The 18,533-nt window shown below is 34.9% G+C and overlaps 1 protein-coding gene and 1 non-coding gene across 2 annotated transcripts; one reads left to right on the forward strand and one right to left on the reverse strand.

Moving 5' to 3' along the window:
- The first annotated feature begins 536 nt into the window (after window positions 1-536).
- On the forward strand, window positions 537-3,419 carry LOC104226257 (uncharacterized). Its single transcript, XR_011402250.1, has 2 exons — window positions 537-1,495; window positions 3,241-3,419. It is a non-coding gene; the product is annotated as an uncharacterized protein (transcript).
- An 820-nt stretch (window positions 3,420-4,239) lies between these two features.
- Window positions 4,240-11,459, reverse strand: LOC104226256 (protein GID8 homolog). Its single transcript, XM_009778203.2, has 6 exons — window positions 11,173-11,459; window positions 9,281-9,440; window positions 9,071-9,177; window positions 5,559-5,690; window positions 4,848-5,004; window positions 4,240-4,641 (listed from the first exon to the last, which is right to left on the reverse strand). The coding sequence occupies exons 1-6, from the start codon at window positions 11,221-11,223 to the stop codon at window positions 4,520-4,522; spliced, it is 729 nt and encodes a 242-aa protein (XP_009776505.1). The 5' UTR covers window positions 11,224-11,459; the 3' UTR covers window positions 4,240-4,519.
- Between the last annotated feature and the right edge of the window lie 7,074 nt (window positions 11,460-18,533).

Genomic DNA, 18,533 nt, shown 5'->3' on the forward strand with positions numbered 1-18,533 from the left:
GATTCATATTTAATATTTTTTGAAATTTTAATTATTTTTTATATTTTTATTCATGTTTTCGTGTAAAAATGTTGGATTCAATTGAATACGTTGAATTTACATTGCATGCATTTCTATTCACTATGGTTACGTAATAAAAATTTATATACAAAATTTATGTCATATATTTTTTTGATGCAAGCACTAGGTACAGATAATTTTGTTTTTTTTTTCACTTTTAGCCTGCGTCAGAAACTATTTACATTCGGTAACCGAAAAAGCATATAAAATTTATATAATTTTTGTATATTGTATATAACATATAGAATATATATATATATATATATATACAAAAAATATATATTTTTCAGCTATTATTCTAAGAGCAACTATACAGTGTCATTTTACCGATAATTTTTGCTCACGTTCACCCTCCGTTTTTGTCACATTACAACTAATTTGATAGTGATACTACCATGTAGTGGGCTCTCCTCCCCACAGCCTTAACCCCCCCCCCCCGGCCAAACCCCCACCCACGCACCCACAAGTTTCAAAATTCTTCTTTTTCTCTCTATGGATCATGGAATTTGAGTCTCCCAATGCAAGAAAAAGTGTTACACTAAGAAGATACTGCAACTAGTAAGGGCACAGCTTCTTTAAAAGACCCAAAATTTTTGCATTTTCGTGTTTCTTTCCTGTTTACATTTTACTTTCCATTGAATATAACCAAACCCCACAAAAAGAAAACAAAAAAAAATCTATTTTTCTTAAAAAAAATTATATTATAAAGGTCCTCCCCATTCATCACACATAAACCAAACTTGCTTTCCTCACTCCCTCTTTAAGTCCAAAATTGCCATTTTCAAACACCCTTTTGGCCCTTTTCTTTGTTCTTGATATATATTATTCCTATATACAAATGTAAGAACTTGAACTAAACACAGAAAAGACCAAAACTTTCTTCAAAGTGGGGTTTTCTTTATTATATTATGGGTGGATTTGTGAGAAGTTTTTTATGGATAAACAACTATAGCAAGAAGCAATGCAAGTGTTTATTTGGTAGAATGAGAGCAGCAGTAAAGAAAGCAGTGATGAACAATGGTGAAAGCAAAAGACAAGTTAAATTTCAGTATGATCCTTTAAGTTATGCTCTTAACTTTGATGATGGAAACTTTAATTTGGGAATGAGAGAAAGCATTTTACACCAGCAAATTTCTAAATTTGAGAGTTGTTCTAAATCTAGTACTACTACATTGGTTTATGTATTATGGGTGGAGACCTAAAAAGTCTTTTACCAATTCATATGGTTGATTTCTGCTTCATTGTTACTCATTTTATTTGAATAGTTTGAGCTTTTGTTATGATACATTATTGCAGTCATTCTTTTCTTTTTGTTACGAGGGTGGTGTCGAGTCAATTTGCGCACATGTTGAGCATGCTATTTTCCACCAAGCTTAGGCAGACGAGCAAACATTACTGCAGATTGCAGTCATGCTCAATAATAAGTTTTGATTTGGTGAGTTCCTATTATTGCCAAGAACTGAGGTATTAATTAGGGGTTTTTAGCTAGTTATACTATAATAGAAATCTATTTACCATCTTTAGGTAGGTTACTTATTAATTACTTTGTATATCTACATTTACTAGTTATATACAAAACCATAAAATAAAAAAAAAGAAATTCAAGAATAGCAATTACATGACACTCAATCCCCATTTCCAAAAATTACTCTTACATTTAAGATTCTTCCTTTTCCAAAGGATTACAAAAATATTTTTTCTCTTTCTTAACAATTACCCAAAATTATTCTTACCCATAGTAAGAAATCTTGATTACCAAAGTCTTGCTTACCCAAAGTTATCCTCACCCAAAATTACAGATTCTCCTCTTCCAAAGCTTTTGAAATTCAATTTCTCTCTTTCTTCCTAATCATCCAAAATCTCTATTTTTTATTGATACAATACGATGAAATTCGAAATATTGCTCTAGAATTAAGTTGTGGGTAAGTTTTGAATCTTGTTTTCTTTCTTTCTAAAATCTTTATTGTATGTGACTTGCATATGATACATCAATATCCAAAATAATACTCGATATAATACTAATACAATTATAATACGATTATATGAAATTTTTAGTGTAGAGTTGTGATTGAAACTTGAAGAAGATGAAGATCTTAATTGTGTCACAATTTTTCAGACATGTATCGCGATTGTATTATAATTGTATATGTATCATAATTTTTGCAGGAGTTGTATTATAAATATATGATAATTGTATATTCATTGTATATTGTTACGAGCACTTGAGCATTCGTGACGAATTTCACACTTTGTATCACAAGTATGATAATTGTATATTAATATATTAGTATTGTATCAGGTATTATTTTGGATATTAATATATTAGATACAAGTTAGATACAATTGTGATACACGTATGATACATTTATGTTTTAGGCATTGATGTATCTGTTACAACTCAAATACAATTATGATACAGTTATCATACAATTATCATAAAATTTCAGAATATTTTAATAATATAAAGCTGTTGGTAATGGTGGAAAGAGAGAAGATGGAGATTCTGAGCGTAGATTAAGGGATTTTGATGTAAAAAAAGGAGAGAGAAGATGAGAAGGAAAAAAAAGAGGAAAGGATATAATTGAATCCATTAATTGAAAGTACTGATAATGGAGTGAGAGTCTTTTAAGAAGCAATATATATAATTTGTAAGAAAAACTAGATGCTTATTAAAAACTTCAAAACATAGAGAACATAGGTAAATAAGTTTCTAATAAAATATAGCTAGGGAAATATCCCTATTAGATTAGGACGATTTAATGTAGGGGTAATGAAGAATTAACCCAAATAGTCATTCGCCCAATTGCTTAAATTAAAAATAGCCAGTGGAGGTATAATATATGTATAATTGGTTATAATTAATTGAGTAAAAATTGCACGGGGCGCCCTTTTTGGTCGCCCCCATTTAACCTATACCTATTTTTTTTAACTTTTAACTTGTACCCACTTTTTAAACAACTTCATCTCCCTTTCTCCTCCCCTTCAGTACCTCACCAGAAGAAAGCAAGGTTGTGTTTTAACATTTATAAATAACGATGGAATAGTAGTATCAACAAAGTGAAGAGAAAATGAGTTCTTTATCTGCACAAATATTAAAGGGGAACTAGATTTTGATAAGAGTTGGTATCCAAGTTCTTTGTGCATTTAATCTTTCTCTTTCTGATGTTTTTTCATCTACAGATATTTCTCTACTGGACAAAATGGTGATATATGATAATGAGAAACAACGAGTTGGATGGCTTCCAGCAAACTGCAACAGGCTACTACTACCAGATAAATCACTCATAAGCATGAACAAATACTTTATCACTAAAAATCTCAACGAGAATCACCAAAGTTATAGCGGCTATCTAACGAAATATCAATTTGAAGCTAGCTTAGAAATATCAAGCTAGCTTAGAGCTGAAGTTGTCCAGTTACAACACAAAAACTTCAGCTCTAGAGCTGAAGTTTCCCAGTTACAACACAAAAACTTCAGCTCTAGAGCTGAACTTCAGGCCCGGCTACTAGAATGCTGAAGTTTTGCGTGATTGCCTTTGCTACTTCAGCCCCGTGTGCTGAAGTTATGCGAAAAAGCGGGTATGCTTGCAATTTTTTTTTGCAAAGCGGGCACAAGTTAAAATGTGACACAAAAAGAGGGTATAGATGCAAATGCCCCATTAATTGACAAATTATGTATATGGCTAGAAAAAGTAAACATTGAATATGGACGGCTATTTGTGAAAAGATCCCGAGAAATTCAAACCTGCGGCATTCATGCAACTAGGAATATAAAGCTTGTGTTCATATTAGTGGCATAATGCGTGATTTTAATACATCCATATAAAGCTTGTGTTCATATTAGTGGCATAATGTATGATTTTAACACATCCTCAAACATACGTAGTGAACAAATGAAACATCATAGGAACAACAACAACAACAACCAAGTGCAATCCCACAAGTAGGGTCTGGGGAGGGTAGTGTGTATGCAGACCTTACCCCTATTCCGAAGGAGTAGAGAGACTGTTTCAGAAAGACCCTCGGCTCAAGAAGACGGAAAAGACGAGAAGAAAACATCATAAGAACCTGTTCGGAAAAAAAAATGTTGAAGAGAAAGATTTGTTCCTGAAGTTACGATTGAATTTCTGAAATGGGCGAGATTCACAAGTTAAGTTTGATTAATTAGGGAGCTTTGCATGAGATCCAAAAGCTTATTTTCTTTGTATGTTTTCCACAAATTCCAAACACAAAGGTCATGATATGACAAGCACTAACTAAATTTATGAAACCTTGACACTGACAGGAAATTACTATGTTCATTTACATCGTATAAACAGACACATACTTCAATCTAAGAAACCATAATAAGCAGCTATAGTTCTTGAAAGAAGAAAGGCAACATCTTGAAGCTGTCTTCAGTGGAAGCATTACCATACAGGCAACTTGAATCATGCATTATGGAACATTCGGTCATCCTTCAAACAGCAGGATCTTCCAGTGCAGCAGTCGATAGATCATTTATGCGCGGATAAACGGCTTTTTCACCAAGCTGATTTTGTGCCCATATTAACATCTTCAATAGACTAGGAAGTTTTGGATCTGTTTAATCAAAGAAAAATCATAAAAAGAGCATTCCACGCCATGATCCTTAACATATAAATGCTCATCAAGGAAATCTTCGTAAGTTTCTTTTCTTTGATTCGATGTCCCAAGGATAAAAAGAACAAAAGATTTTTCTCATATCTTCAGAGAGAGATATGAGAAGAATGACCAGCAATGTGATCGTTAATGAAAAGGAGACTAACCTTTTTCATGGCTTTGGCTGGTGAGGATTGCAGCATTTACCTCACTTGCGGTCTTTAGCCGCTGTGATACATCTAGGAGCTCTCCCACAGGGCAGTTGGATACATCTTCAAAGGCCAATAATGCAACAGTTTTCTCCAATTCTTCTAAGAAGCTTTGCTGCAGCAAAGCAATTAAATCAATCATGTAATAAAGAAGTCGGGTTACACATAGGATTGCGCCAACCAAAGCTTTTCTCTGAGAGTGAAAGTTGGTCTTAATCTCAAGCCAAGTGATCAGATGACAAAAGTAGATTTTGGCCCCACGGCCCCATAACGCTTGGTAGCATCCCCACTCCCTCCTAGGGAAGCCAACCAAGAGCAAGGAACCCCGGCGCCAGCGGCTTAGGCATGGAGACGGGGAAAGATCACTTAAAAATTCAACAATCCTTTCAAATACTAAATTCTCCCTTACATTTCCAAGTACATGTAATCTACGAGATTAAACAGTCATTTAGATCAGGCTTGTATTGTCCTTTTTTTAGGCATCCCAGATAGTGAAGGAGTGGGAACAGAGGACATACACCAATCGCAGCCTTCCCCCTTGTATTTCTGCAAAGGGTGTTCAAGCCTCAAACTCGTGACCTACATGTTACTGAAGGAGCAACTCTGCCATTGGCTAAAAAACACAATTTTAGGGAAATCAAGAGGAGAGAGCTATAAATTAATAGTTACATTTTCCTCTCCCCTCGGAGCGAGCTCTTCTTGAGCAAACTCCAAAGCCTCCTCAAGCTTTCCATTCCTTATCAACTCTATCAGCCTTTGTTGCTGGAGGTGGAAAAAGAGCTGGGGGTTTGTATCCAGGATCTGCATCCAAGAAGGCAAAACTATGCTGTAATCAATCAAAATTATTAAGAGTGTATTATATCAACATAAGTTGCAATTCACAATAAGTGGGCGTTCATTTTGCAAAATTTCAACTCCCAAGTCTGAAGAATCTCTTGATTATTAAGCTTTTAAGATGATACAAGAGAAAGTTCTGAAACGCAACCGCAAAGCATACAATGCGTACAAATATGCAACTGCAGTACATAACAATAAAACAAAGAAAAAATAAAAGAGGGAGGAAAAGAGAGAAGGACCTACCATAATTTTTTCCCTAGGGGAAAGGGGTAGCAAGGGTATGCTTAGGTTTATCAGATACCTGATCTGATTTATAAGTGATAATGGCTATACTGAAGCAATGAATTATCTTCCTTGAAGAGAGTCTGGGATCTTTTACGATGCATCATAATACAAATTAGAAGATACATGCCCATGTAGAAAGTAAACTCATGGTCCCTCTTGGTCTCGTTGAAATTCTTACTAGAGAGAAAAAGTTGAAAGTTTCACATAGCGAGCATCTCATCTACGTTCAGATCAAAGAAGGAAGTCGAGGCTTCGGATAGAAAGGATCTCTGTTACCCAGACAGTTCACAGATAGAATGGCTATGATCGAGAGGAAGCACTTCATTTTTATGCACTATTTCCTTGAAAAATTAGGATACAGAGTTCGGTTTCAATTTTCAATATACAAAATCCCATCACTTCTTCAAGACTCTAGTTACCTTCGAGATAAAAGCACAGAACACGATAAGAAACATCAAGTAGACGCTTATATATGTTGTCTGCAGAAAAAGAAATTCAGAGTACTACATTTTACACCAAATAGGGGGCATTTTTTGTTCAAATTCATGGGAAACAAATATTTTCTGTCCAAATATTACTCAAATTGCAAACAAAACTGTTCTGTTCATAGAAGGACCTTTCGTCCTCAACTTTTTGTTCCTTTTTCATTTCTATCCACAAATCCTCCTTTAATCCCACAAAACTAGAACAATATAGAAAAGAGAAGGTAAAAAGTTACTACAACATTCAATCTCAAACTAGTTCGGATCGTCTATATAAATCCTATATATTATTATGCTCTATCTAGAGCCGTTTCACTGCACTTCTTTCTAATTTGTCTTTTAGGAGAAGAACTAATTATTCTTTAAATCTCATACATATCCTTAACATGCCATACAATAACCAAACTAAAAAGACTCCTGAATAACAATAAACATAACCTAATGCAGGTGTGCCTTCTCTTTAATCACAATTAGTTTGCATTGCCTATATTATCCTTTGTCATATCTAAGTTATATGCACTGAGAGTGTAAGAAAATTTTTACACTATGAGTGTATTTTGACCTTTTATAGAAGATTGCTTCCTTTTTAAAAAGATTTCCAATTAATGTTTGTATGGAAAATTACGTTCAGTTGCCTTTTTAAATGACGTGAAGTGTGCATAGAACTTATACTCAAATGAAATCTGCTTGGATTAGAAAGATATTAAGTGTTCCAAGATTCTTCATTAAACAAAAAGGAAGTGTTCCGTGACAACATCCCTGCATGTGATTTTATGTCTATTGCATACTATTTTAACACTTCCAATCATTGTGTTACACCTACAGAGTACAGACTAGTGCATTTGGAAGTTTACGTAGGACATGAACAATCAATCTCAGGCACCTTCTCCTATTATTTTCTCTATATGTACTACTTGCACCTTCTATCTAATATAATCATTTTTAATCTTATCTAATCTTGGATGACCTTATATCCATCTTAAAAACTGTATTCTTGCGACACTCATCCTGTGAATATGTTGTGTCTCCTCCCATATAATACTTTTAGTCGCATGACCATTTTATGAAATTTGTCTTTCACTCTGGTAGGTATCTTCCTATCAAATACACTCCGCATAGCACGGCCCCATTTCAGTCATCATATTTGATTCTATATGTTACATCTCACTGGATATCTGGCTTCATTTTTTCTTTTGAAAAGGAAAAATCAGAATTCACTGAGGTGTAACCGTGTAACATATAGAATCAATTATGATATCTGATGTTTGCATTTAAAAATCACAATCTCATTTAGTCTCACCTCAATGTCATTCTTCTTATGTGGGATAAACTTGAAGACGACAAGTATAAGTTTGCTCTAATCAAAACTAACAAGATACCAAATAGAGGATAAAATCTTCAAATTTCCTTAATATTTTTTTATACATATAGCCGCGCTCATATCTTTTGGATGCTGATGCAAATTTCACGAATGTGCAGGAAAAGAACCTTGTCCAAGATGGACATATAGATATATAAGTGATATATTAAAACTTAAAAAGAAAAGGCAGGTGGGCACAATAGCTCCTCCAAGCCAAGTATTTACGTACTCTGACCCAAATAGCAAATAAGCTATCCCAGTTCGTTTTCACCACTATTTTCATGGAAGAATTTAGAAATTTCTATATTTAGCTCCGCCTAAGTCAAATGTGTAATGTAGTACTCAATCTATATTATCTACTTTATGGAATTAAAAGAAAAAATATTATTGCACCAAGGTTGTCGCCCAGTAGTCAATGAAGTGGGAGAAGAACCATGGAGTACCAGGTTCAAATCTCAACGGAGGCAAAAAAAGTACTCCCTTCGTTTCAATTTATATGACACACCTTGACTTGGCTCGGAGTTTAAGAAAAAGAGAGAAACTTTTCAAATTTGTGGTCTTCAAAGCATAAAGAGTGAAAGCTTTGTGTGTCTAACATTTGTGTGGCTATAAAAGCTTCTCATTAAGGATAAAATGAAAATTTTAAAGTTAAATTATTTCCAAATATATAAATATGTCATTCTTTTTTAAATGGACTAATAAAGAAAATGTGTCACATAAATTGAAACGAAGGGCATAGTGATTTCTTCTCATTTACCTAAGCCTTGGTGGGCATATTTACCCGGTACCTATGTTGATGGGAGGTAGCAGATTCCCGGTAGAATAGTCGAGGTGCGTGTAAGTTGGCCCTTTGACACCACCATCATAAAAAAATTGCAAATTGGCTATAAGAAATGGGAAAACCTAAAACGAATACAAATTCATGACTTATCAACGGGGAAGCAAAATAATAAGGTAATTACAACACTAAACTAAGTGTTTCAGGGAAACTAAAACTAAGAGTAAATTCATTAAAGTGGAGGGTACACCTAGCTCATCCAAAACACAATTTCTATTGTGACTGTTATTACCTAACATGGCTTCACCATTATGAAGTGTCTTTGGCGTCAACTTAGAGAAACTTGCTCCACCCAAACATGATCAAAAGATGAAGATAAATTTGGTTCTGAATAATAAGGACAAAACGCATTCAAAACGGGAAAAAAGAGCATACATACCTCGGGATTCAAATCATTAACCTTCTCAATTGCATCCTCTACATTACCAGCCTGTACTGCCTTTTTAACCGCCATCCGATCAGTTATAGTAGCAAGATCTATATCAGCTATTCATTCATAAGGAGAAGCACAATCTTAGATGTACATATGCAATGGCACAAGTTCATACAATAACATAAAATGAGCAACCAAAAGATGATAGAAGGATACGATCTGTTCCAGATTCCATTCTGAACTTTTCTGCTGCTTCTACATAACCCTCTGTGACTAAAAAGTTCATCACTAATCTATTCATATCTTCTTTTCTAATTTTTACATCACTGAGCCTTTTCTCCCACTCTTCTCTCGTGATTACTTTCTTTGATGTTTCCTGCAAAGGAGGGAAAGGAAAAAATTCAAAATAAAAGAAATGTGTCACTGCACCATCTAAACCTGTAAGTTTGGTGGCAGCAAAATTTTATATGAACAAAGAATGAAAAAAAAATAATTACAAGTAAAACCATATGCGGCATTTGGAAAGCCATTCAAAAGTAAGTATCTGACTCATATACATAATTGGACCAGAAATCAACTTAATTGGAATTATCACTACCATATCCAATAACATCAAATACATTCGACATCTCATGGGTCGTTTTTGGCAACATTGCTGACTAAGCATCGTAGTCTTAAAACCTTTTAGGATATCAAGGCTTGATATTCCAGAAGAATTGTATGATAAATGACAATGTAATACATAAAACTAAGATAAGTTAGTAAAAATGGAAAAGTGTCACCGAAATGTTAAGCCCAGGAGGTAACCATCAAAGAAAAAAAGAAAGTTCTATAGAACGATTTTAGACCAACATTATTGTAAGGAAGTCTAAGGTCCAAAACATCAATAAGATGAGTGTCACATAAACGCGGATGTTAGAGTGGCTGAGTTGTCACAGAAAAATGATCACACCGTAGAAAGTACAAGTAGCACAGATGGAGGATACAATGATAACAAGGTCGCTTGAGATGATTCCGTCATGTTCCACATTGAGCTCCAGATGCATCGATCCAAAGTGTGAAATTATGGTGATTGAAGGGGTTAAAAGAGAACAAAGTAAAACAAAATCACATGAAAGGAGTTATCTTGAAAGACTTATAATTTCTTAGAGAATCCGTGCATACATAGTGAAAAGAGTATAATGGACGAGAAAGAAAAGATATAATATATATATATATATATATATATATATATATAGGTGATACTAACCAGTTAGGATTAAGGTTAAGTCATGCCATAAACTTTACTTCTAGGAGTTCGGGAAGGCTAGAAGTAAACAAAGAGTGATAGAAAAGAATAAAATGTTTCCCCTGTTCTTTTCTTTCACATCGGGAGAAGTAGAAGGAGACACCGTGCAAAATCTTAGGTCGTCCTGTAATCTCGTTAGAAGTTACATGCCAGTAAAAAAAAAATATAAAGAACTTCTAGTATTAGAGAACCTAAATTATGGAACATTAGATTGAGATGGGTCTAAATGGAGCGACATAGATAGTGACGATTCATATAGCCGACCTAACTAGCTTAGGAGTGAGGTGCAACAGTAACACTACTTGTTGTGTTGCAGTATTAGTATCATGAATTTTCTGTGGGTTTAAGTTTTGTGGACCGTCGATATAAAAAAGATTTATGCTATCAGGTCATTAGTAACTCTATATGGTAAGATGTTAACTAAGAACCCACTAAATATGGTAAGCGACCTGCTATCTCAAGTTAAGTTACATTGATAGTGTAAAAAAAGCTTCACATTGCCAGTGTATAAAACTTAAATCCATTTTCTACATACTCCAGAATCTTTTTTATGCATATAATAATATCCAAGTATAACTTAAACATGAAACTTCTACAAATCATAACACCCTCAAAAAGGCATTTAACATAATTTCAGATCCGTGTCCTTTATCCTAAACCTACAGCCCTATTATGTACGAACCAATCAATCAACTATGCCTCAAATTAAATTAGTCCAGAATAAACTATGTATTGCTAAATCTACATAATTGGCGCAGTGAAAAAATTTAAGTCCAAAAACGAAAACACGTAATTGAGAGGAAAACTGAAAGAACAATACCATGGCTTCGATTTCAGCTAATTGACGAATCACAATCCAGAACAATGACATCAGTATTCAGAACTACCCATTAAAACAACCGGAGCAGTTGCCGGAATTTCCTTTTCGGGTTCCGATTTTAGCCGTCTCCTGACGGAAATGAAGTTGAATAAGTTAACCGGGGGAAACTGGGTAGGGAAATTTCTAGTTTTTCTAAGAAATAATTTTATGAAATTCTCCCACGAGACTCAAGATTGGGATTTCCTAGTGAACAATACGAAACATGAATGAATTAAAACAGTGTAAAAAAAAAGTCTGTGATTATAATAATTTATTTTATTACATAGATGCTTGGAGCCACCTGTGTACATATGTATCGACCCAATTGGTCATTTTGAGAATTAAGTGTCTTGTTTGGTGGTTTAAGGTCTCGAGCAGCTTCGTATTATGTGATATGACTTGCGTGTGTGGTCAAGTTGGGTTTTCGTATGATTCGGGATCAATTTGGAAGAAGGATTCTTGTTTTAGAAGCTTAAGCGGTAAGAGTTGATCGGAGTTTAACCTTTGTGTAGACGACTCTGAAATGGCGTTTGATGATTCCAATAGATTTGTAGAGTGATTTTGGACTTATGCATGCGTCCGGATTCGAATTTGGAGGTTCGTAGGATAATTTAAAGCATTTTGGCGAAAATTGGAAAGTTAGTTTTGGAAGGTTGAGAGGTTTGACCGGGAGTTGACTTTATTGATACGGGTTCGGATTGAGATTCTGAGAGTTGGGTTAGCTCTCTTATGTCATTTGGGACTTGCATACAAAATTCGACATCATTCGGGATTGATTTGATATGTTTCGACGCGAGTTTTGAAAGTTGGAAGATTTAAAAATTTATAAGATCGATTCGTGGTGCGATTTGTTGTTTCGACGTTGTTTGATGTGACTTGAGGCCTCGAGTAGGCCCTTGTTATATTATAGAACTTTTTGGTATATTTGGACGGGGTCCCGAAGGCCTCGGGTGTGTTTCGAATGGGCTACGAGCCATTTCTTCAGGCTTTTGAGTTACTGGTTTCTGGTGTTGCTGTTGCTCTTCGCGATCGCAAAGATGAAGACGTGATCGCATAAGGTTTCTTGGATCTCAGGGATTTTGTTCATCGCGAACGCGATCGTGGTCACGTGTTTGTGAAGCTTATGCAGTCAGATGGCCACGTTCGCAGCTGTCTCTCCGCGTTCGCGTAGTGGATCTGGGCGTTTGTGGTCTTTTATTCATCGCGTTCGCGAGTCTTTTTGTGCGTTCGCATAGATTGTTGTCTTTATTCATCGCGTTCGTGATATGTTCACCGCGAATGCGAAGCATTATATGTGCTGGGAAACATTTAGTTCTTCGCAATCGCGAGGATTGTTCCGTGATCACGTAAGAGGAATCACAGGGGCATATTATAAGAACTCTATTTCGAGGGTTTGACCATTTTTATCATATTTTGAATTGTAGACCTCATATTTGAGCAATTTTTCGTGGGTTTTTCAAGCAAATCATTGGGGTATGTTGTTGATACCCAATTTTTTCCTATATACTTTTCAATATGCAAAATACTTTCAAATAGAATATATATATATATATATATATATATATATATATATATATATATATATATATATATATATATGCATATATAAGCATGTCCAAATGTTTTATTATTTTTCCATAATTTTCAAAGATTTAAATTGATTTATTGTCCCCTTTTATCCATATAATCCCAATAATATGTCCAAAATTATTATTTCTGATGATTTATTTATTGGATCTTTATATTTATGCCAAAAATATGGCTAAGGTAATTTTTACAATTTTCTTAGTATTTTTTAAAGCTAATTTCCTATAATTGCAATATTAGCCTTTTAAGATTTAATTGTGTTTTATATTCGTAAAATTAAGCCTTATATTTTTAAATTGTTATTTCTGTGTTATAAATCATTTCAGTGCTTTCAATTTATTTTCAGAAATTTATTTACTATTTTTTATAATTTAAAAGGGAAAAATTGGCTATTTAAATAACAACTCATCTGTATTTAATTTTTAGCCTAAATTTAACCCCAAATCAAACCCAATTTCCCCGGCCCAATTTCAATTAAACCTGACTCCAACCCAATTTCAACCAACCCAAACCCGGATTCCCCACCTACCCTTTTAATCTAGGTTGTTGATATGAAGATCAACAGCCACCATTCACCCTTCCATAATTAAACCCAAATGACCCCTTATCCTAACTCATTTCTCACCACTCGCCGCCCCTGAATCCCTCTCCTCTTAATTCTCTTTGCAACCTCACATGATCCCTAGCTGCCGCCACCCAATTCCACCCTAATCTGCCTCAATCCCTATCTAATCCATGGTCTCCCATGGCCGTTCGAGATGTATACTAGCCTCTTACACCCTCTGGTGGCCCGTTTGTGTGATTTCATGGACAGACCTCGAAGTGATCTGGTCCAGTCCTTGCTCAACTTATGTTCATGGCCTTTCTCCGGCCATCCATGGCCTTTCAAGTCAGATCCTTGACTTTTCCGGCTAGATCGGTAACTTTTCAAAGTCTTCCTCACTTTTCCGCGTTCTCTGAAACCCTAACCTTTAAGATCTTTCAATTTTCTTCATATCTATCTTAGATCTGTGCATATTATGAACTTCTTAAGTGTTTTCTCGAAGGTTCTTCGATTTTCTTTCAAAATGACTCTTCATTTTTCAACGATTAGGGTTTTCTCTTAAATGTTTAAAGATTTCTTCTCTAATTTTAATGTTGTTTATGATTTTACTACGTTCAAACAAATTGTTTATGCTTTCCTTCTACTTGATTCAGCATGTTGGAAACCCTAGGTCTTTTTTGGTCTTATCCGGTTTCTGAAACTGTCCTTGTTTGTTTGAGTGTATGCTTGTTCGATGAAGTTCTTTGTCCCTGTTTGACTTATCTGATTATGAGTTCTTATCATCTCTTAAACTTGAATACTGTTGAAGCCCTAATTTCTTAAAAGGGTTTCCCTCGCTTATTACTATGAGTTTGAAAGTCTTTACTTGTTTCTGACTTTCTTACCTGTTAGTTTGGATCTCTACACTCTGATTCTATGTGACTACTTGACCTTGTCAAGTACTGTGCTTCGAGTAGATTTCCTTTACTACTGAATCCTCGCTTATTCCTACTACCACCGTATGTTTGTGTTGCTTCTTTTTGTCAACATGTTTGACCCTGCACACATGTTCATTCCTTGCTATTTATATGTCGAAATGCAGAGTCATGACTCTTTCTTGAATGATCCTAATTCTCTCAATATTGCGACTGATTGCAAAAGTTTTCTTATGAACCCTAATTTTACTTGTTTGTTTGAATTAATTGATTCCCCTTCTTTACTGTGATGTTTTACCTTGAATCCTTTCCCAAATCAAGCATATTTTTGTACTTAGACTCAATCATTTACTTCATACTTTTACTGCCCCCTTATATGGCAAGAATCATCTGTTTCAAGCTGATTTCTTTCCTTAATTAACCCTGTTAGTATCCGTTAAGCAGTGATTCCTTAATTAAAGGGAATCACTTGTGTTAATTGATTCTGATTGTGATTATTTTCATGTCTGTATCAAGACTTTACTTATTACCTTATTCTTCACTCATTTTCAAAACTATAAATACCCTACTCCTTCTTCTTTCAAAGACACAAACAATTTGAGTTCAGAACACACACTTACACTCAAAAACTATCTCCTTCTTTACTACTACTTGTGCTATTGCTTTGTCTAGCCGGCTGATAGCTAAGGCTAGACTGTGGAATCTTGTTTGCTTTACCTTTCTGCACTTTTCTTCTCTACTGGTATGTCCTAGTTAATTTTTTAAGCCTCAACAACAACATGCTTCTTTAGTTGCTTCAGTTTCTTTTACTCTTGCCTACTTCTGCTCATGTTTCTGCAGTCAAGTTACATTATTAGCATGTCGTAATATGTTCCCTTTTCCCTTAGATTAATGCTTCCCCTATGTGTGTTTTAAAGCATACTCTGTCTTATGAACCCCCAAACACCCATATCCCCTATATGTGTTTGTGTTCCTTTGACTGGTTTGTGGCCATGCCAGCATCAGCTATTGTTGTGCATGACCAAACCAGACCCCTGCTGGGTTCATGTGCTTACAGGCAAATGTATCCCCAAAATCCCTTGACCCTTTTGAATGACTACTGATTCTGTGTAGTTTGAGTTAAATCACTTCTGTCACTAATTGCTTTCAAAATGGACTGTCAGTTCAGCTTTTAAAAATAAATCTCTTTTTCAAACAATGTTCTGCACTTCCACTATATTCTTAGAATCTACATTCTGTCCCTCTTGTGTGAGCCTTGCTTGGGGACCCTTGAGCTCCCTCTGAACTTGGACACATATGGGTTGGCCCTTCCACACTACACTCTTTCTATTTGGTTATGTAAATCTGGGTATGAGCACTGCCCGGAATCCCTTGAGGTCCTTAGGGAACTCTGACACACCCAGGTGTGAGAAAAGGCTTTGAAATTCTGGCATTGAAGCGGTTCCTTACATAACTCAGAGAGAAAGTCAAGATCAGGCTTCCTTTGGTTGTAATTTCTTATTTCTGCACTTCTTTTGTAATTCAATCATTTGGTCTGTAATAATTTGTAAACAATTATGGGGTGATTAGTGAAAAAGGTGGGTAGTTGTATCTTGTGGGTAAATTAGGTAGATAGCATGCCAATAGGGTCTATTTTGATTTCAAATATAGTTTGTTAGATAACATGCCTATAGGATCTGCTTTGGTTTAAAATAAATTATGCATGCTTTACTTTTCACAATTAGAAACCATGTCTATAGGGTCTAAATGGCTTTAACAATAGAGATCATGCCTATAGGGTTAAAAAATCCGCTTTATAATTAGATATCCTGCCTATATGATGTAAAGTAATTGAAGTCCAATTTTTTATTACAACATGTATCCAGATTCGTTCCCCTTAGAAATCATGCATATAAGTCCAAAGTCAGCTTTTAATAATTAGATACCATGCCTATAGGATTTAAAATCAGCTGTAATAGAAATCATGCTTATAAGGTCTAAAACCAGTTTAGTTAAAAATCAGTTTGACTTGTGCCTGTCTGAATCAGATCAAATAACATACTCTTTTCGTGTTAATCAATATCATTAGAAGCATGCCTATAGGATCCAGATCGCCTGTTTAAAATTAACCACTGCTCTACTGCATTCTTAATCAATATAGATATCATGCTCATAAGACATCACTATTACGCCTAGGCAAGCCTTAGGTAACTGTTTAAATAAAACTGGAATTGTCTTTGTTAATTACCAACTGCTACAACCAGCAGGCAGACCTGATTCAGACTTCTTTTTTGAGTTATTTAATGAATTTGGTTCTGACTCAAACTCTGCTTTAGGATTTTAAAATTCAGACCTTAACTGTGTTTAAGTCATGCTATTTATATGTATTGTTTGCAGAGGTATATATATGAGCCCTCTAATTGTTTATATGTTCACCTCAAAATGCAGTCCTACGTGTTTTGTATGTCACCTTAGCCTTTTTACCTTTAAACCTAAGAGTTAGCCTAAAGTCCTCCCTATTATAGGAATAATAGTCCTAAATTCTTCCGGGACTGAGAGGAATGAGATGGGTAATAGCATGCAATAGAGGTCGAGACCAATCCGCACTTTAATACCTTAACGGGGTGGGAAGGGTAGATATGGATATGATGACCGGTGCGCTAATACCACGTGTATCCCCTCTTCTGAGGAGTGTCATACCGGGTATTGCATTGAGGTGATCCATATTATAAACAAACCTAGGACCCCTTTTCATTTTTACAAGCATGTCTAGCTTATAACTCTTTTTCCAAAACCCTGCCTTTTAATAATTGTTTGCACTTGTGTATTTAAACTTAATTCCCCTATTACTTACTAATTGCACAAATTCACAAAAAACTATCTGGTCGAGAACCACACTAGTGGATCCTGAGGGGTGCCTAACACCTTCCCCTTAGGATAATTTCAAGACCTTACCCAATCTCTGGTTATCAAACATAGTTGCAAAAGAACTCTATGGGTGTCCTAATGTGCCTTAAATCATTAGGTGGCGACTCTTCAAATACCCAATTCCCAAAAGGAAATGAGTCATTACACCCCATGAATATCGAAACCCGAAAACTCCTTTCCATTGGAAGGGGAAAAAAGGGGGCGCGACATATGAGTTCTTCACCCGGAATTGATCATATTTCATGATTTTATCTTTAATTTTATCATTAAATTAATGTTTTGAGTTGAGGAAAAATGAGAATTTTTGGAGAAACCTTTCAAAATGTAAAATGATGATTTGAAGGACGAATTGATATCGGAAATTGATAATTTTGGTATGGACTCGTATCGGAATGGGTGTTCGGGTTTTGTGAATTTTATCGAGTTCTGAGGTGCGGGTCCAGGGGTTGACTTTTTAGTTTTAATTAAAGATCAAAGCTTTATTATACGAAATTGTTTCCTATGAGTTCTATTTATAATTTGAAGTTATTTTAGCTAGATTTGAGCCGTCCGGAGGTTGATTCACTCAATAACATCATTTTAGAGTATCGGTCTAGCTTATTTGAGGTAAGTATCTTGTCTAACTTTGTGGGGGGGAGGGGGGGGGAACTACCCCTTAGGATTTGAGTCATTTGTGCTAATTGTGTTATGTGAATGTCGTGTAAGCATGGTGATGATTACGTACTCTGGCTTAATTGTGGAAATTTGACCATTTTAGACTCTTAGGTTCTTATGTTTATTATATATGAAGTTGTTTTGTCACGTTAAATCCTCCATTTACTAAATTTTCCCTTATGTGTCTTATTTGGAATTAATTGATTCATGTTCTTACCTTATTGTCGATTAAACTCTTATGTGCCTTAACTGAAGTTGTTGTCTCTTTTATTGTCATGTTATCTTCTCCGAAATTGCTTAACCTTAATTGAAGTTATTAGTATATCTTCCGAAATTGCTTAACCTTAATTGAAGCTATTATTATCTCTTCCGAAATTGCTTAACCTTAATTGAAGTTATTAGTATCTCTTCCATAATTTCTTAACCTTAATTGAAATTACTATTATCTCTTCCGTAATTGCTTAGCCTTAATTGAAGTTTCTATCCCTTTCCTTGCTGACGTATTCTTATTTGGGGTCATTGATTCAAGTTATCTCTCTTATTGACAAATTGTACTTTTGTGGAATAATTGTTACACATCGTCTCTCCCTTGTTGAGCTATTCTTGTTGAGACCATTATTCCCTGTTGTGTCATTCTTTGTGAGCTTGTTCTTTCGTTTCTTTATGTTCTGAAATTCTTTTGTTGATTTACTTGGCGTATTCTCATGTCATTGTTG

Source organism: Nicotiana sylvestris, chromosome 9 (genome assembly GCF_000393655.2).
Source record: "Nicotiana sylvestris chromosome 9, ASM39365v2, whole genome shotgun sequence".
Classification (NCBI taxonomy): domain Eukaryota; kingdom Viridiplantae; phylum Streptophyta; class Magnoliopsida; order Solanales; family Solanaceae; genus Nicotiana; species Nicotiana sylvestris.

Bases quoted from the DNA above. Each gene is read 5' to 3' on its own strand.
- LOC104226256 (XM_009778203.2), bottom strand. From the start codon at position 11,223: ATGTCATTGTTCTGGATTGTGATTCGTCAATTAGCTGAAATCGAAGCC. The intron at 9,178-9,280 runs GTATCCTTCTAT...ATGAATGAATAG, and splicing joins AATGGAATCTGGAACAGATC to CTGATATAGATCTTGCTACT. The intron at 5,691-9,070 runs GTATGTATGCTC...TCTTGGATGCAG, and splicing joins TTAATGATTTGAATCCCGAG to ATCCTGGATACAAACCCCCA.